Source organism: Xyrauchen texanus, chromosome 1 (assembly GCF_025860055.1).
Source record: "Xyrauchen texanus isolate HMW12.3.18 chromosome 1, RBS_HiC_50CHRs, whole genome shotgun sequence".
Lineage (NCBI taxonomy): Eukaryota > Metazoa > Chordata > Actinopteri > Cypriniformes > Catostomidae > Xyrauchen > Xyrauchen texanus.
The window spans coordinates 34,768,181-34,789,399 of NC_068276.1; the positions used below are offsets into that span (position 1 = coordinate 34,768,181).

Consider the following 21,219-nt stretch of genomic DNA (forward strand, 5'->3'; position numbering starts at 1 on the left):
ACTGTAGTATACCCATGGTCTGGATTCAAAATTCCAACGGAGCAAAAAAATACAGCCTAGTTTACTAAATGTCGCAGAGGTGTATGTTTAGTGTACAAAGCTTTGTTGATTATAATGTAAATTAAATAGTTTTGACATGTTATACCACTAGTGTCCAGGGTAGATATAGTCATTTTGGGTCTGTTCCAAAAACTAGTGAGCTGCCTCAGAAGGCAGCATTTTGGCATCAAAAGCGTGCTCCTGACTTCTGGGTCATTTTGGCTGTTCCAAAACGTAGGTACCTGAATTATGCTGAACATAAAACACCTCATTTTGGCCAAATTCTAATGTTATTATATGTATCCTTCCCCAGGAAAACCACCCAAGAATGCTCTGATGAGAATCCAAGATGGTGACGAAGCAAGATAAATTTTGACTATAAATATACTTAATAAATCTAATACTGATAAACAACAATGTGATAGAAACTATTATACCTAAAAGATATGTGTGCTGTGCATGTTTTATTTAGAGTATTGCCTCGTTCCTCTTGCATCACCTGTATTGAAAGCAAAAATGAGTCAAGCGTAATGTGTGCTGCACGCAGGGTCCGAAATTAACACCCGCCAAGCACCAAATGCAGGGTAAATTTTTCTATTTGGCTGGCGAATTTCGCAGTGACACATGCCATTCTGGTGGGTGATTCTTCCTTTCTATCATTTTGTGTCAGCTTGTAAAATAATGTAACACGTTCCAGTTTTGTCCTCAAGAGGGCTCTGTAGGCCTCCAGTCAAACAGGTTGCAGTTGATTACATATACCTTAGCCAAATAATACCAATTCAAGAAATCACAATTCCTGACATTTAAACGCAGAATACATTCCCTGTCTTAGGTCAGTTAAGATCATTATTTTAAGAATGTGAAATATCAGAACAATAGTAAAAAGTATGATTTATATCAGCTTTAATTTCTTTCATCACATTCCCAGTGAGTCAGAAGTTTACATAGACTCATTTTTAGTATTTGGTAGCATTGCCTTTACATTTTTTAACTTGGGTCAACCGTTTTGGGAAGCCTTCCACAATCTTCTCACAATAAGTTGCTGGAAGTTTTGGCCCGTTCCTCCAGACAGAACTGGTGTGACTGAGTCAGGTTTGTAGGCCTCCTTGCTTGCAAATGATTTTTCAGTTCTGTCCACAAATTGTCAATCAGATTGAGGTCAGGGATTGTGATGGCCACTACAATACTTTGACTTTGTTGTCCTTAAGCCTTTTTGACACAACTTTGGAGGTATGCTTGGGGTCATTGTCCATTTGGAAGACCCATTTGTGACAGAGCTTAACTTCCTGGCTGATGTCTTGAGATTTTGCTTCCATATAGTCACATACATTTTCTTCCTCATGATGCCACCAATTCTGTGAAGTGCACCAGTCCCTCCTTCAGCAAAGCACCCCCACAACATGATGCTGCCACCCCCATACTTTACGACTGGGATGGTGTTCTTCGGCTTGCAAGCCTCACCCTTTTTCTTCCAAACATAACAATGGTAATTATGGCCAAACATTAACATTTTTGTTTCATTAGACCAGAGGACATTTCTCCAAAATGTAAGATCTTTGTCCCCATGTACACTTGCAAACTGTAGTCTGTCTTTTTTAATAGCGGTTTTGGAGCAGTGGATTCTTACTTGCTGAGCAGCCTTTCAGGTTATGTCAACATACGACTTGTTTTACTGTGGATTTAGATGCTTGTCTAACTGTTTCCTCCTGCATCTTCACAAGGTCCTTTGCTTTTGTTCTGGGATTGAGTTGCACTTTTTGCACCAAACTACGTTCATCTCATGAAGACAGAATGCGTCTCCTTCCTAAACGGTATGATGGCTGCATGGACCCATGGTGTTTATACTTTTGTACTATTGTTTGTACAGATTAACATGGTACCTTTAGGCATTTGGAAATTGCTCCCAAGGATGAACCAGACTTGTGGAGGTCCACGATGTTTTTTTCTGAGGTCTTGGCTGATTTCTTTTGATTTTCCCATGATGTCAAGCAAAGAGGCACGGAGTTTGAAGGTAGGCCTTAAAATACATCCACAGGTACACATTCAATTCAGTACACATCCTATCAGAAGCTAATTGTCTAAAGGCTTAACATAATTTTTTGTTTAAAGGCACAGTTAACTTAGTGTATGTAAACTTCTGACACACTCAAATTGTGATAAAGTCAATTAAAAGTGAAACAATCTGTAAAAAAATTGTTGGAAAAATTACTTGTGTCATGCACAAATAAGATGTCCTAAACAACTTGCCAAAACTATAGTTTGCTAATATTAAATCTGTTGAGTGTTTAAAAAAATTAGTTTTAATGACTTCAACCTAAGTGTATGTAAAGTTCTGAATTCAACTGTAGAACGGCTCTCACTATAGTCCTGCTGATCATCGATAGTCACAGATAGCAGTAAATCTAGAAGCACGATGAAAGTAATGTTCAGGAGTGTTCAAACCATCGCAAAGAAGGGAAGACCACTCTCGGATTTCCAGTGGATGTGGGAGTAAGTTTTAGTAACCCACAACCACACATACAAATTCTCTGGTAATGATTATAAAACTGGAACTTAATTATTTTCATGACGTTTGTTTTTGTTAACTGTTCTTGAACGTGCACACAGACAGAATACCGGACTAAAATGTATCCTGTACAAACAATAAGTGCCACAGCAACACACACTGCAACAGTATCTACAGCACGAGACATTCGGCATTACCAGTGTGGATCGATTCCCAAACAAATGACCCTTTTGATCCAGTTCTTTTGAATCTACATTGCAAAACATAACATGTAGTCTGATTCCCAAACTAATGACTCTTTGGAGCCGGTTCTTTTTAGTGAATCAAAGAATCAGTTGGAGCTGACTGAATTAACAAACAATTATATATTCCAAATAAACAAAAAAAATTTACTGTATCATGTGTACTTATGGCTCATGAGTCTCATGCGAGTTACAGTTGTCTGTATGAAAACATGTAGTACACATTTAGTTTTGTTGTAGTAAGTGAGTAATCTGAAATATAATTCCAAATGGACTATCTGGAAATTAAATATTTCATAAATAATAAAAAATAAATAAAACAATTCTTTAAAAAAGCAGTTCACTTTTAAACATGCTCACATTATTGTTTATTTGTCTCTCACGTCTGTAAAATTCACTTGTAAAATGTAAAAATTATAACAAATATTGGCCAGTAAGATATCTGATTGGCTATTAATTTCTTTTATTCACCAGCCACCTTGGCTGGTGGGCTAAAAAGATAATTTCGGACCCTTGCTGCACGTGAGGAGCTGTATTCTTATGGCATGCTGAGTTGCTGCCTATGAAGCTCTAATTCAGTTAAGATGTTACCATAGAAGGCAACAGCCTATGTAGGCAAGAGGCAGCACACCAGGAACAAAGTTCATCTGATTAGATTTATAATCTATTACTGTTTCTGACGGAGTGTGTGTTACTGTTTGACTTGATCATTCATTGGTTTTGAAAAATCCTACTTTAAATCTTAACAATAGTTTCTGGTTTTCATCCAAGTTACAAACAAATGTATTACAATTAATTTAATTTGTGAAGTATATAATTCACTAGATAATCCAATAATAGCAATTATCACATGGTTAACACATAGTATATAAAAACTTCCGTAATATTACTGTGACTACCCCAAAAATTGAACCTCTTGGCACAGGTGCACAACCGAATAAAGGACAAACGGCATTTAACAAGACAGAGTGTTGCTCACTAGCAATTCAACACCAAACCAGATCCCGCTCAATGCTCGGTCAGGCAGCAAGGCTCCTTTAAAGCGAACCACGCCTGGAAGCGGCTCGTCGCCAGACCTCAGCTGAACACGCACTTTTGATCCGCAGCCAATGTCACGGGCCCTGTCCAGTCGTGCTCTGTTGCACAGCAGGCTGTAACGCTCCTCACAGTTGGTGATGGGAAAAAGAAGCTCCGCTAGCTTCTCCTCCAGCTCCATCAAGTTTTGCTCATCCAGGCTCACCACCACATTCGTCTGGTCCAGGATACGGAGACTGCGCTTCCCCTTGCTTGGCGGGATAGTGCGGCCAAGGCTGTTGCGTTCCTGGCACACCTGGCCAAGGCTGCCGCGTGGGATGCGCTGGGTCTTCTGGCCTAGCTTTTCCACTGTGCATTCCTTCACCACAATGTAAAAGTGCCAGTCATCTCGGAAACTGCCTGCAGGCTTCTCCTGGCTCCATAGAGCAGAGCTCATGACTGCATAGCAGAAGTGGGTTGATGATGACAGAAACACGTGTCAAAGGTTGTCAGGGGTCAATGGGACCAGGAATAAGGAGCTTTCATGACCTTTTCAGAGGAATGGATGAACTGAACACACATAGAGAGCTGGAAAAGAGAAAAAGTGGGGATTTAAAATAGGAATTAAAGAAACTGTGAGAGCATAAAGTCTTAAGAAGGAGGTTAATCTTGTTTTACCACACCTGTTTGCAATTTTCTCTAAGAGAACTCTTGAGAAACTTGGTCTACTCTTCGTGTATGCAAGGACTTTTGTTGTGTTTTTTAGCTTAATTTTTGATACAAGTTTTAAATTATGTATTTTTCACAGTCTGGAACAGAGAAAACAACTTGTTTTTCTAAGTATCACTCTTCTTGATGGCTCAGAATATTGCCAGCCCTGACATTCCCTGCTGCTCCCGTCAGGGAAATAGTAGCGGCTTGCAAGCATTAGCAACTGCAAGGCCTTAGTTGAGAACATTGTGCAAGGATGCATGCATGTTTTTCTAATTCCACAAAATGTGATTCCAACCAATTTAAGCTCAAACTAGACTTAATCAAATAGCAGTGACTTCTAAGGCTTTGAAGGACGATGCAGATATACCTGAATGAGGTTAGACCAGTTACTTCACATGAGGTTGATGAATATACAAAATATTAAAATTAAATAACAAAAATCAACATTAAACATAACACGGATGTTTCATGATTTTATTAATGATTTAATTATTTCCATGCACTTTAAATAGAAAAAATAAAGTAATAGAAATGAAAAAGCTAAAAGACACAAAGACTGTACGTGGATATCTTTGTCACACAATAACTATTTTCATTATAATTTATGCAAATGTATGATATTAACTGTTAACTGTCCTGAACAAGAAAAGTGATGTGGATGGAAATACCATGGCACAAGACAATTTGCCCAGCCAAATAGGTGCTGCAGAATACTGAAAGCTGCCTTACAAAAGGCTAACTAAAGGCTATAACCAGTTATTTAAGAAGGCAACAGTTAAGTGTCTCACAATCATGTATCTAAAGCCTAAAGTTTAAAAAGGTTTTTAAACAGAGGTCTGTGGATCCCTGTGGGTCCGTGAAGGTATTGCATGGGGTCAGCAGAAAAGATAAAATGTAAAACTTTCTTTGAACCTAGAAGGCATATGCAAACTTACCTCCCCTTAACTGCCAGTGGCCCACTGATGGGTCATTTTAGCATGTTTATTATATATGACCTTTGTTTAATATGTACAATCATAAACTTGGTATCATATGAAAGCTTAAACACTCGACAAGTCTATTTTGCAATCAAAAATTACAGTGTTAATTGTAATTTAAAGTACTAAAAGAGTGGATATTTGTAAAAAGTATATATTTTTAATATTTTCTGCTTATGATCCAATGATGGGAGGAAAACCTGCATGCTTTTCAAGGTAAGGGTCCACTAAAGACAATAGGTAATTTTATTAAAAATAGCCAAAACGGACCGATCATAATTTGCTAGCGTCATCACATAATATCATGTCTATTTTCTATAAAAAAAAGATATATATATTATAAAACTTATTTTATCAATCAGCATCGAGGTCTCCTCTTTTCTGTGGCCTCCTCTCTCTGTGATTCGCTAAATGCATCTCCAAATGGGCATTGTTTATTGCAGTACACTTATCCAGCCAACGGATCTCTAGGAAAGATTTGATTGATAGGTCATATAGCCAGTAGTAAGACATTTCTGTTGTTACAGGAGTTGGCCTTGTATATTCCAGAACAGTGAATTCACTAGGGAGGGTGAAATAAATCCTCATAAAGCTTTGAATCTCCTTTCTGATTGTTCCGGGCAAAGATTCAAAGCTTCGGTAATGTCGAAAACAGTGCTATCTGATGGTTGGTCACATTTAATGCAGCCATAAAAGCGGTTGTGTGCGCAGCTCTGTTGGGTGAAGCGCCTGATGAAGTTTTATCTTCTGGTGGTATAATTTACTTATTACATTCTGGCAATAAAATTCAATATAAGACAATATTATTCAATGTAGCTAATAATAATAAATGTACATAAATATGACTAACAGAGTTGTCTGAGTAGCAAGTAAATGGTGCGCTAATTATTTAGTGTTTATATTATTTGTATGAAAGAATATATTAATATGAAAGAAGTTTGTAAATAGACTTCAATTTCCATAAACCCGTAAAGTAGAGGTCTGTATTCGAACATTCCGACACGCAAAGAGAAGCACACACGTGACTGGACAGAAAGTGAGGATTTATTTTCCGTTGATCACGTGATTCCCTGAAAACAATACATGCTCTGATACAGGGCTTCGTTGAAAATTACGCTGCATACTCGAAACACACTTTGATGCGTCAGTGTCATATGTAACATCACTATCACCGACATGTTCATTTGGAGAACTCCAAAGGAGAAGCTCTGACTGGCTCCAAGAGCTCTCTATTCCAGCCATTGCAAATCTGTTTTTATGACAAATCGGAGCCGACATATAATGTTTTCGCTGCTTCTTTCCATGGATCTATGCAAAAATACTACAATATAGATGGATTTGAGTACTTTGGGATAAGTTCCACATTGTTTTGATGAGGAATAATCGATAAACTGGCAGGAGCGCATGATCGGTGTGGGGGCTCAGACCTGCTAACGTGCTAAAGGCTACACAGACCTTATTCACGCCATCTTTGATTTTTAATGGGAATGAAAATGAGGCTGTGAGGGATAGACTTAACATCTCTTCAATGGGCTGTAGAGAACATTCAAATAACTCCAGGCAACATGAGTTGTGGAAAATCAGATGTGATCTAGGAGCTTTATACAGCTTTATACTGTTCGTACCATTAAAGAGACAGAAAGTCTATCCCTCACAGCCTAGTTGTCATTACCATTATGACAAATCAAAGATGGCTCTTGCATGAGTAAGGTCTTTTCAATGCACTCATTGACGATCATGTACTGACCAATCGGATAATGTTGTTGTTTTATTTAGTCGTACACACAAACTATGACATAATTTATGTCATAATTTAGAAATGTAAATAGTTGCTGGCTTCAACTGCTAAAAACACTTATATTGTAACCATGCATTTTAAAAGTATAATAATTATTATCTGATTAAAAACTTATATCATGTTTTGCAATAAAATGTAGTGTCTTTTATATGTGGTTTGAGTGGTATTTGTAAAATATGTTTTTTTTTTATAACTCTGCATATCTTACTGTCCCCCCCTTACTGCAACGTTTTATGAAAAATCGTCCAGACATATCCTTTGAAAAAGCTTTCACAAATGTCATCCTTTTATAGTATCATTCTCAAATTTATATCAGGACATGGTCAGACAAGAGGATTTGGCTCCACAGTGTTTGTTTAATGTAAATTCCTGCCCTTTTTCATAGATTCTTGTATTGGAATCTTCATACAAAAAAAGACTAGTTATTTTCCAATATATTTGAGCTTCTCTATTTTTTTATAGTGTAATAAAGAATAAATATTATAGTATTTTGAATTATTCTGACTGTCGTACATCAAAGTCCCATGTGTCAACTTAAAAACAATCAATCAATACTTTATATATTTGTTTGCTCATTTTTTGGTACTGTGTCCAAGCAAAGTGTTACAAACAGCTCATTTCTAAACGTACATATTTTTAAACAGCTTTCAATTCCAAAATAAACTCCCAAATGTCTTCTTTAAAAAAAAATCATGAATTATAAGCATTTAAATTTGAGTATACTTTTTTGGCCTATGCTCAAAAATAGGAGTGATAGGTTAAACGTTTAAATGCATATATGGGTTGAAAAAGACCAAGGTGAAATCTAGAAGCTTATTTTTTCAAACCTCCTCGTGGTCACTATAATGTGGTTCCCGTTCTTGGTGGGGCACGTGGCGAGTTGTGCATGGATGCTCCACACGTGCTATGTCTCTGCGGTAATGTGCTCAACAAGCCACATGATAAAATGCGCAGATTGACGGTCTCAGACGCAGAGGCAACTGGGATTCATCCTCCGACACCCGGATTGATTCACTACGCCACCATGAGGACTTGGAGCACATTGGGAATTGTGCATTCCAAATTGGGAAGAAAAAGGGAGAAAATAGTAAATAAATTAATGCAAATGTTACTTAAAAAAAAAAAAAAAAGAGGATATATGGAGCAGTTACAAAGTTTTGTTTCACCTCGAGTGCTTCTTCCCTCTCTCACTCGCGGAGCACACAGGAAAATGTCATCGGATGCTCAGAATACTCTGGCATACTGCCGAGCCATCCACCACCAGCTAATGCACACATGGTCGATCTCATTGAGTGTGCGTCTGTCCGGTGAGCGCCATGTCTTCTTATGGATGGACTTATGTTGGAAGAATGTATTCCCAATGCAGAGGTTGTTGTACTCACAGAAGGAGACCAACCATTCCCCATTATCCAACAATCGTTTCGATGATTCGGCCAATGATATCTTCAAAGTCTTGGCATTCATGGCAGAACTGGGCATTCATGTCCCCGATGATCAGCTTAAGGTCATGTTTCGGTGACTCGTCCATCACGGCTTGCAGCACATCATAGAATTCAACCTTTTTGGCTTTGCCAAGTTCTTCAGTTGGGGCATAAGCCTGGATGACAGTTGTTCACGTTTGTGGGCTGACACAAAATGGCCGTGAAGATTCAATCATTGAGTGGCTTCCATCCGACTAGGGCACGTACCATTTCTTCTCCGAGGACCAACCCGACCCCGTGGATGTGCGTGTCCTAGTTACCAAAGTACAGAATCTTCTTTCCATCACTGGTCATCTCCCCATTTCCCTTCCATCGGACTTCACTGACACCCAGCAGGTCCAGTCGATATCGATCAAATTCCTTGAGTAGCTACTTCAGGCGGCCGCTTTGGTGAAGCGTAGGAACATTCCAGATTCCAATCCGGATAATCCTTCTTGATGTGAATGTTGTATCCATCATCAAGTGTGGACACCATGATGGGTTTTCTCCACCGCCGTCATATTACACAAATCCAAATTCCTGCGTTTAGTTGCATTCAATTTATTTTCTCTTGTTGCTTCCGTAGCAGGCTGGATTTGTTTATGGGGACAGGTTTCTATCTTGACGCCCAACCCTGGCAACGGCAGAGTTAGTGTTCATTATGCTAGAAAATTACTATTTTCTATATTTAATATACAATGATCATAATGCAAGGCGAGCGCATCACAGATAAATGCCCCTTTTCAGTGGAATTTAGCATCGGATTTTGAATAGATTAAATATATTAAATAGGTTGCATAAACATATTTTTATTATTACCGTTTTCTGAAGGCTGGTTTCTTTTTAGACTAGTCGACTTCAAAATTGTATTTTAAACATCATAGTCATTCTGCACATCCCTACATTTGAGTGACAATAATATGGGCAATTTCTATCTTTGGTGGTAAAATGTAAAATGTCTCACCAACACTTCCCACAAAAACACATGAATATTGATGTGAAAAAGTATTTGCCCCTTCCTAATTTCTTATATTTTTGTATATTTTTCATACTCAATTGTTTTAGATCTTCAAACGGGATATAACATTAAACAAAGTCAATCTGAGTAAACACAAAATACAGTTTTCAAATGTATATAATTTTTTTTGAAGCAAAAACACCTATATCACCCAAGTGAAAAACTAACTGCCCCCCTTAAACTTAATATCTGGTTGTGCCACCTTTAGCAGCAACAACTGTAACCAAATGCAACCGATAACTGGAGATCAGTCTTTCACAATGCTGTGTTGGAATTTTGGCCCACTCTTCTCCACAGAACTTCTTTAGATCAGACTCATTGGAGGGTTAGAGCATGAACTGCCCATTTAAGGTCCTGCCACAGCATCTCAATTGGGTTCAAGTCAGGACTTTGACTACGCCACTCCAAAACCATAATTTAGCTTCTTTTGAGGCATTCAGAGGTGGACTTACTCCTATGCTTTCGATCATTGTCTTGCTGCATAATCCAGTTGCACTTGAGCTTCAACTCACAGACTGATGACCAAAAATTATCCTTTAGGATTCTTTGGTTAAGAGCAAAATTCAAGTTTCCCTCAATTATTTCATCAGTCAATAGAACATTTTCCCAAAAGGTTTGAGGATCATCAAGGTGTGCTTTGGCTAAATTCAGAGGAGCCTTAATGTTCTTCTGGGTTAGCAGTGGTTTTCAACTCAACATGCCATATTTGGCCAGTGTCTTCGTATTATTGGAGTCATGAACATGAACCTTTATTGATGCGAGAGAGACCTGCAGTTCCTTGGATGTTGTCCTTGGCTTTTTTGTAATATCCTGGATGAGTCATTGCTGTGTTCTTGGAGGAATTTTGGAAAGTCGGCCACTTCTGGGAAGGTTCCCTACAGTGCCAAGTCTTCTCCATTTGGAGATAATGTCTCTCACTGTTCCTTGGAGTCCCATAGACTTTGAATTAGCTTTGAAACCATTCCAAGTCTGATGTATTTCAATCACTTTTTTCCTCATAATTTCTGGAATTTATTTTGACCTTGGCACAGTGTGCTACTGGGTGAGACCTTTTAGCCAAATTCATGAAAAAGTTATATTTTGGTGTTGATTTGATTGAACAGGGCTGGCAGTAATCAGGCCTGGGTGTGTCTAGTCCAGCTGAGCCCCATTATGAATGCAGTTTCATAGATTTGGGGGTTTACTTGGGGGCAAATACTTTTTTTACACAGGCCCAGTGTGTATTGGATATATATTTTTTGCTTCAATAAATAAAATTATCATTTAAAAACTGTATTTTTTTTTTTTTTTTGTTTAATCAGTTTGCCTTTATTTTATTTTAGATTTTGTTTTAATTTAAAAAAATGTGTTTAGTTATACATTTGCATTTACATTTACATTTATGCATTTGGCAGACGCTTTTATCCAAAGCGACTTACAGTGCAATTATTACAGGGACAATCCCCCCGGAACAACCTGGAGTTAAGTGCCTTGCTCAAGGACACAATGGTGGTGGCTGTGAGGTTAGAACCTGTAACCTTCTAATTAACAGCCCTGCGCTTTAGCCACTATGCCACCACCACTCATATTATAGACTTGTCACCATAAAAAAAAACAGCTTTTAATTATATCCAAAACAAGCTTATATCATACCTTTGTTTTTTTGTTTTATATATATATATATAAACAAGCAATGCAAAAAAAAAGTAAAGAATAAAAGCATTTAAGCTCACGCAAAGCAAAGAAAAAGAAATCGCTTATTTAGTAGACTGACACAGATAATGTACAGGACAAGTATAAACACTCGACATAGTTATCACTGCAAAGAATGCAAAAGAAGTGCTGCACAGGGTGTAAAATATCGGTGCTCTTTGGTTGCTTGGGATATATAAGCTCAAAAACAAAAAATAAAATGTGAATTACACACCCTGACGAAGGCATAAGCCGCAACGCGTAGGTGTATCTGTCACCAATTTTACTTCTAAAAGCCATGATATAATAAAGGCTTTTTAACTTTTCTACACAATTTGAGTGCCTTGGAATTTTTATTTTTTGTTTTTGACTCGACATAGTTATGTTCATATTGTATCTCATGTTTTTGTTGAGAAAAACAAGCATATCCACGTGCTCCAGTAAACTATACTCATTAACACACACTAGTGTAAATGGTGGAATGTCCCTTACCACAGCTAGCAATATCTTTCTCGGATGCCATGTTTGTTGTTCAAAGAAGGGCACAGGGATTATATTGCTACGGGGATGCTTTCTGACGAGCTGCACACACGGGAGTAAAGTGTACACCGCTTATACAGTTTTAAACAAGAACCCAGCTTTCTCGCAGTAAGCCACATTCTCACAATAACCTGCTTTTTGGTGTCCATCTAAACTTAATTACAGAATGGTTTGCTCATCAAATGTGATCAACATGTGTCCACACTCAACAGCGCCACCCAGTGTATTCTATTAAAACTGCCAGTTTTAGTTAGCGTGATCAGGATTTAAACATGCATCTCACTGTATATATGTCCAGCAAAGCAAAATTTGCGCAATTTTTAGTTTTTTTTACTTATTATTGCATAACAAATACTCAAGTATTCGACTACTCATGTACATCCCTAATTAATACCAGTGCTAAATGCACAGAATGCCATGGTAAGCATGGGTTAAATAATGTAATGTATGGGTTATATAAAACCCACATATGCATTCTAGGTGTAGTGATGCAAATTATCCTATTTAAAAAAATATTCAACTAAATGTTAAAAAAAGCTAGTTCACATGGTCAAATACACCTTAAAGGACTATTTCGTGTTTAATACAAGTTAAGTTCATCCTTTTCTTTAAATGTGTGTATATATATATATATATATATATATATATACACATTGTATATGTAAGGGATAATCAGCGGCTAGTTGTGCATTAAATTATTTTAATGGATTATCCCAATTATACCAAGATTACTTGCCTGCTTTGATTAGTTACAGTTGTCACTGAAATTCGCAGTACAAATTTTGACTGGAAGAACAACAACGGTAAACTTTATCTACGGGTTGTTAGTAGATGTCACACTAAACTTTAACTTCTTAAAAATCAAAAAAGAAAATCATATTGTATTTTAAAATGGTAGATAGAAGTTACTTCTGATTTCTGTTTAGTCATCAAATTTTAGTAGTTTATTTGCACCAAGAAATTGTTAATATATAAGAAAGGAAATAACAGTACACACAGTAGTCCAACAACCATAGATGATATGTCCACGTTAGCAATCACATTTCCTCAAAAATATAGAATCAAACCAATTGTACACACAGTGCATAGTTTGCCAGTTTTATTATATAGTGAATACGTTTTATTGATATTTGCCTTTTCATCATTAGACAAGACTGAAACAGACAAGCACATAAAAATTATGAGCTCAAACGTATCTGCCACGGTTCTGATATGTGGACCATTTAAATGAGACTGTGTTGCACACCGGTCTATTATTGCAGTAACACGATGGTAAGTAACAACAAAAAGAACCGTGAGTTGCTTCACATGCAAGCAGGCAATTCTCAGCACCCTCAAGACAAAAATTGGCCAAAGGAGAAAATCTATTGGCTGATGCCAATAATTAAAAAATTCTGAATATAGGCAGATTTATTGGCCTCTATGATATATAACGGTTGACCGCTAGTTGTTACATCCTGAGTTCTGCCCATTCTAAACAGTCACAGTGATAAAGTGTGATTATATCACAGTTTTTTATGAGATCAAACACACTATATAAAAACTGTGATTTTAAATACTCAGTCCATAAATTATAATAGCCACTGAATGTAGAAGGGTTGGCACTCCTCAGAACATGTAATATCTAATTCGTATTTAAAATAAATAAATAAATAAATAAATAAATAATCTAATTCATATTCTTTTTCATTTTTACATTAATGAGTTAAATACAGCATTGCTGATGTGATAGTTGTAAAAGAAGGTAGCACTTACAGTACAAGATGTAGAGGAAACCATCTAAATCTCTCAAAACCCATACTTTGACCTCAGAGATATCCATATGGTTTCCATAAAGTTTGCCCGATTGATTGAATTAAGAATGAAGTCGTGATGTGGCCTTACTAGATTTCAAAACAGCAAAACACTGCATGTTATAAAACAGTCTCCTTCAGAGCTTCAGTAAGCGATCTGTAACCCTTTAGCTACTACAGTCATGCATATTGCGCAGACAGGCAGTTATTTTAGATGTTGTTTTATCGTCAAGTCAAGTCAAGTGGTTTTTATTGTCGTTTCAACCATATACAGTTAGTACAGTACACAGCAAAACGAGACAACGTTCCTCCAGGACCATGGTGCTACATAAAAACAACAAAGGACCAACATAGGACCACATGAGACTACACAAGGAAATAAAATACCTATATAAACTACCTATATATACCTATATAAAGTGCACGTGCAAACATGTGCAAAAAGTACAGGACAGTACAACAAATTACTGACAATGAACAGGACAATAGACAGTGCAGCACCGACCAGTACTCAGTAGTGCAAAAAGATGACAGTTTCTAAAATGTAAACATAACATACTATGAGATAATGTTCTATGCACATAGCAGTTATTGAGGTAGCAGACAGTTATAAAGTGACAGTTATTAAAGTGCAACTCAGGACACGTGTGTGTCAAACCAGTCTCTGAGTATTGAGAAGTCTGATGGCTTGGGGAAGAAGTTGTTACACAGTCTGGCCGTGAGGGCCCGAATGCTTCGGTACCTCTTGCCAGACGGAAGGAGGGTAAAGAGTTTGTGTGAGGGGTGTGTGGGGTCAGTCCACAATGCTGGTTGCTTTATGGATACAGTGTTTTTTGTAAATGTCTTTGATGGAGGGAAGAGAGACCCCAATGATCTTCTCAGCTGTCCTCACTATCCTCTGCAGGGCTTTATGGTCCGAAACGGTGCAAGTCCCAAACCAGGCAGTGATGCAGCTGCTCAGGATGCTCTCAATAGTCCCTCTATAGAATGTAGTGAGGATGGGGGTTGGGAGATGTGCTTTCCTCAGCCTTCGAAGAAAGTAGAGACGCTGCTGGGCTTTCTTGGTGATTGAGCTGGTGTTGAGGGACCAGGTGAGGTTCTCCGCCAGGTGAACACCAAGAAATTTGGTGCTCTTGACGCATCTCCACAGAGGAGCCGCCGATGTTCAGTGGAGTGTGTTCACCTTGTGCTCTCCTAAAGTCAACAACCATCTCTTTTGTTTTGTTGACATTCAGGGACAGGTTGTTGGCTCTACACCAGTTCGTCAGCCGCTGCACCTCCTCTCTGTATGCTGACTCGTTGTTCTTGCTGATGAGACCCACCACGGTCGTGGTCATCGGCTAACTTGATGATGTGATTCGAGCTGTGCATTGCTGCACAGTCGCGGAGTCAGCAGAGTGAACAGCAGTGGACTGAGCACACAGCCCTGGGGGCCCCAGTGCTCAGTGTGGTGGTGGTGGAGATGCTGTTCCCGATCCGACTGACTGAGGTCTCCCAGTCAGGAAGTCCAGGATCCAGTTGCAGAGGGAGGTGTCCAGGCCCAGCAGGTTCAGCTTTCCAATCAGGTGCTGGGGAATGATTGTGTTGAATTCTGAGCTGAAATCTATGAACAGCATTCGAACGTATGAGTCCTTATTGTCTAGGTGGGTGAGGGCCAGATGGAGGGTTGTGGTGATGGCATCGTCCGCTGAACGGTTTGAACGATACGCAAACTGCAGTGGGTCTAGTGAGGGGGCAGCTGGGTCTTAATCTGCCTCATGACGCAGCCTCTCAAGCACTTCATGATGATGGGTGTAAGTGCAACGGACGGTAGTCGCTGAGGCAGGACACTGAAGACTTCTTTGGCATGGGGATGATGGTGGTGGCCTTGAAGCACGTTGGAACAACGGCGCTGCTCAGAGAGATGTTGAAGATGTCGGTAAGAACATCTGCTAGCTGGTCTGCACATCCTCTGAGCACTCTGCCAGGAATGTTGTCTGGTCCAGCAGCCTTCCTTGGGTTGACTCTACGTAGAGATTTCCTCACATCTGCCGTGGTAAGACAGAGCACCTGGTCGCTGGGAGGAGGGGTGGACTTCCTCGCCATCACGCCGTTCTGCACTTCAAACCGAGCGTAGAAGTCGCTCAGCGCATCTGGAAGGGAGGCATCTTTGTCACAGGCAACTGATGTTGTCCTGTAGTTGGTGATGGCCTGGATGCCCTGCCACATGCGCCGCGTGTCACCGCTGTCCTGGAAGTGACTGTGGATTCTCTGGGCGTAGCGCGCTTTGCCTCTCTGATTGCCCGTGACAGTTTGGCCCTAGCTGTTCTTAGGGCTGCCTTATCGCCTGCTCTGAAGGCGGAGTCTCGGACCTCAGCAGCGTGCGCACCTCCGCAGTCATCCACGGCTTCTGGTTGGAGCGTGTGGTGATGGTCTTGAGAAAGTGACATCATCAATGCACTTGCTGATGTAGCTGGTCACTGATGCTGTGTATTCCTCCAAGTTGGTAGAATCGCCATATGTTGCAGCCTCCCTGAACATGTGCCAGTCAGTACACTCAAAACAGTCCTGAAGAGCAGAGATGGCTCCTGCTGGCCAGGTTTTCACCTGCTTCTGAAGCGGTTTTGTGCGCCTGACTAGCCGGTCTATATGCTGGAATTAACATAACAGAGATGTGGTCTGAGTAGCCGAGGTGGGGGCGGGCTCCGCCCGCACGCCTGGGATGTTTGTGTAAACAAGATCAAGCTGCTCGCCTCTCGCTGCAAAGTCCACATACTGATGGAATTTAGGGAGCACTGTCTTGAGATTTGCATGGTTGAAATCTCCGGCACAATAAACAGTCCGTCGGGGTGAGCGCTCTGCAGTTCGCTCATAGCCCCATACAGTTCACAGAGCGCTTCCTTAGCATTAGCTGGGGGAATGTAAACTCGGTTATGCAAACAGTGGTGAATTCCCGTGGTAGATAAAAAGGTCTGCATCTAACAGTCACAAGCTCCAACAGCGATGAACAGTAACTAGAGACTAGCATAGAGTTCTTGCACCATTCCGTGTTGATGTAAACACACAAGCCACCACCGCGAAGTCTTACCGCAGAAGAGCTGTATTTCTGTCGGCACGAAACGAGGCGCAGCCCGTCTAGCTGAATGGCGGCATCCGAACTCTGTCGCTGAGCCACGTCTCCGTGAAAACAAAGACGCAGCAGTCTCTAAACTCACGCCGCGTAGCCTGCTGGAGTCGGATATAGTCCAGTTTATTGTCCAGGGAGCAAACATTTGAGAGCAGGATAGACGGAGAGCCGGCCGGCTAGGGTTTGTTTTTAGCCTAGCATGGACCCCGCCCTCTTTCCGCGCTTCGCTTCGCGACAATCGCCTACGACGCCCTCTCCCCGCCACCGGCATCAGGCGACGCCGAGGGCTGGAGGCCTGGTCTCCGCAGCAAGCCGAGTACGTGTAGCGCCTCCTGCAGGTCATCATGCAGCTTGGTTTTTGCATGAGTCTTATATTTGAGTAGTGTCTGGCGATGGTAGACACGAACACTGGTTGCTCCAATGTCCATGTGTTGCAAAAGTCGGGCTTTTTTAACAAAAATAGCACCATTGTGGATCCGGAGTGGCCGCTGCGTGCTACGTGCTACCGCGCCGCCATCTTGGATCTTGGATTTATAATCGTATTACATTATAAATCATCTTGCCTCCTCTTGATGGTCAGTGAAAGACACATTTGATGGGTCCTGTTTCCTTCTCTCCTCCTCCGTGTAAAACAGCTGAATGTCAAACCATACTTTCCTCACAAGCGCTTTGGATGAGTAATATAGGATGATGAACACTGTTGTCTTGTCTGTGTTTCCTGTAGCACTTTACATCTGATTTAAAGACCACACTGCATGACCCGATGATGTTGTTTTGTGATGTAATGGTTAATCCCAGGCCAGCTCTGAGACTACATTTGCATCCGGAGATCATTTGAACAGAGGCATAAAACTCTCCCAATGTCTCATAACGGAGGAAAGTAGAGTAGGCAAATTAATATAGAACGGTGATTAAAACTGACTGGAAGTACCTGTGCATTAAACCGTTTTAACGCATACATTCCAACCAATCAGAATCGAGTATTCGAACAGACTATGGTATAAATAAATATATACTGTATATATATATATATATATATATAGGGCAGGGTATCAAGTTTGTTACATTTTAGGAACTGCCGAATTGCCTCTAAACAATCCAGTATCGAAAAATGTCTTGTCGTTCGGTACCAAATTTCGATACCTAAGGGGTTAATCTCGTCAACGTCAGTGATAAGCATGTGGCATGCTAGATGTGCCCAAATCTAAAATTGCCGGTGATTGGCTGTGTTTAGGCATCAAGGAATAACACTAGTTTATGACAGTGAGGCTGTAGTGTGTAAGCGTCCCAACCCCCATAGATGTAGAAGATATGGAAATGATCAAAAGTGTGGCAACATTTCACCAGGCTCGATGCCAACAGCACGCAATGCAATATTTGTGACAAGATAATTGCTGCCAAGAACGGCAACACGACAAATCTGATGAAGCACTTGACAGTGCACGGAATAAACTTAAGAGCAGAAAGTTGCTTTGACAGCAAGAAGACCGAGCCCTTGCAGTCATCATCTCAGCATCCTGCCACAGAGCTTCCTTCAACATGCCCACCACGAGTCCTTCATGGTGACATAGTCCTATAAACTGGGACCTATGTAACGTTAGATATTGTTTGTATGTATGGCTCTAGATAGCTAGCTAAATCAATGCTAAAAATGCTTTAAGGTTGACAGTAACGGATAAAGTTTAACATAAATTAAACTAGTTATCTTGTTAAATTGTACTTATCCTTAGGGTTGGCTGAATTAACAGTTTAGCTTTCTTCTATTTTTTCTCTCTTTTTACATTAATGTTATAGCCTCTGCCCCTGCCGACCCTGGCATGAGGAGACCAGAAGGCTCAGGTGATGAGTCTTTGAGTCTAAAAAAAGTCAACAAACTCTTTGAGGTAATGTGTAATGTTCGTAATCTTGTTAAAATGGATTTCATAAAATTGGTATCGGAAAAATCGTTTAGGAACCGGAATCGAAGTCAAGGTATCGGTATCGAAATTTTTTGAACGATACCCAGCCATATATATATATATATATATATATATATACACAGACACACACACACATATGCAATAATCGAGGTTACAATGAGAAACTTACATTGGCAGTGAATGGGGCTAATTTGTGGAGGACTAAAAAGGCAGCAATTAGATGCTTATAATTTTATATAAGCACTTACATTACTCTCCTGATAAATCTTAGTATTATTTGAGCTGTAATGCTGCCTACATGGTAGTTTTTTCAGTCATTTTAGGCTTTTAGGGTTTACAGTGTTATGTCATCATAGCAACAAAGTTGTAAAATTGTATCTTTACACAGAAAAGTTTAATAAGCAATTTTATCAAACTGAAATCATGTTAACACCTATATTGTTCAGGTCTTCCTTGTGGCTTTACCTTTAAAACACTATTATAACGTTTGTGCTATGAACATAATGTCAGAATTGCTGGGGTTCACCTTTTTCCCCACTTCTCCATCAGAAATTGCACTGAGGAATGGTACATAATCTTTTAAATAATACTTTTGATAAGAGTGACACTACATCAATGACCACAACATTACAATAACGGGCTGACCACACTTTTACAAACAGAATAAATTAATGTGTGACTGCTCGGTTTTTCCCCAGCAGCAGGGGAATTTACATGGTAAATTAAACCACACTCTAAGCTTCCTATATGCACAATAAAGAGTTCAACTTTATACATACCCCTACTGCATAATGACTACTAACTGAGTATAAGATGAGACACAGAATGCACTGTTGCACGACCTTTCAGTAATATTGCCTGTCATCTCTTTTTTTTTTCCCTGTCTAAATACAAATGTAAGCTAAGGCAGTGAATAAACACCCAGTAGTACAGTTCAGCTGCTCTAAAGCGATTTGCCATCTTGTAAATATAAATGTTGATAAACATATGTCAACACACTCTGTCTCCACAGTATGAGGTCCATACACAGCTATCATTTGTTGGTGTAGGAACTGGTAAAAAAAAAAATTGTGCTCTGACCTGCAAACATAAGAGGTGTTTGCCTCTAAACAATCCAAAGACACCAGCTTTGTGCAACAATGTTGACTGTTCAGAAAAGCCACATTCTGCATTTATGATGCATGGTCAACACTGGAAACATGCAGAGCTGGAAACATCCACCTGTAATGCCAATGTTACAGCAACGTGAGCATAATGTTACAAGTGCAATCACTGTACAGTAGAACACATTGCGATGTAATGGATACATCACATCAGTGCTGTGCATCTTCTCTAGAGTGAATATTCTCCATCACCAGACTGTGACTGCTGAATGAAAATGATGCAACAGAGATGGACAGGCCTTACATGTAATAACAATGGCGATCGGGTAAAGGGAGAACTACTAGCAAAACATACGAGTTTCATAAGCTAGCTGTTATTCTTACTCCTAGAGGTAGGTTTACAGATACATATTTCAACTAAATAACGTTTTGTTGTCATGTACTGGATCTTGTTACAGTTCCAGATCTAAAAGTGATCATATATCAGACTCACTGTAGAGGTGGTAAACAGGTGACATCAGCATGGACTGGTCAGACTTCCTGACGTTTAAATATCCCGGTATTTACCCGTCCGTCTCCGAATTTGGAAAGCGATTATTCCTGCATGGCGCTGTTAGTAAAGATGGTCTTAACTTGACATTGTCGGATGGTCACAGCTGAAGCCAGTACTGCAATACAGCCGGTTAATGGATAGACAGCCGGCAACCCGTTAACTATTATCCCGCTGGAAATAATAATGATGGTCACAGGCGAAAGAGTGGGGGAACACGATAAGATCCGGTAACACTGACACAGCCGAGCCAGTCATTTCATTTAAAATCAATGTGACATTATTTACAGTATGTGATTGTGTATAGTGAAACCGAACTTGCAATGCTCTACATGTATAGCTTGCTCTCGCATTGGCGAATGAGTGACACATGGGGCTCTGATTGGTCGTTTCGCTTGTCTTTTAGTAAGCCCCGCCTTTTGGGGTTTTCCAGTAGTTTGGCTGAGAAGTTTGAGGAACTGGCTGATTGTGTGACAGGCTATATACATCACGGTTTATTACACATATACATCTGAATACATAATGCAAATATAGATGCGTTTAAGTTAACAGAAAATATATTGGCATGTTATTTTTGCCGCAAGTTTTACACATAGATAAAAAACGAAGCTCTTTATCTGTAAACAATACTGTAAGTGTTCCACTTCTATGGTAGATTTTTGTGTGAAAATTAATAAACAAATAAAACTATAGCTATTGTGCAAGTAAATATAGGTAATGGCTGGATATAATTAAATAAAAGGGATTTAAACAATAAAAATGAACAAAG

The 21,219-nt window shown here is 39.6% G+C and overlaps 1 protein-coding gene and 1 pseudogene across 2 annotated transcripts in view; both read right to left on the reverse strand.

Moving 5' to 3' along the window:
* The window catches only part of LOC127650069 (ubiquitin carboxyl-terminal hydrolase CYLD-like), a 41,727-nt gene extending 20,997 nt beyond the window's left edge, over positions 1-20,730 (reverse strand). For both annotated transcript variants that reach the window (XM_052135275.1, XM_052135266.1), the window contains exons 1-2: positions 20,394-20,730; positions 3,767-4,389 (exon numbers count right to left, since the gene is read on the reverse strand). In XM_052135275.1, coding sequence (XP_051991235.1) covers positions 3,767-4,258 — 492 coding nt within the window. In that variant the 5' untranslated portion in view covers positions 4,259-4,389; positions 20,394-20,730. The remainder of the gene's footprint in view (positions 1-3,766; positions 4,390-20,393) is intronic.
* LOC127645324 (craniofacial development protein 2-like) lies at positions 8,515-9,227 on the reverse strand (annotated as a pseudogene).
* Positions 20,731-21,219: the final 489 nt, after the last annotated feature.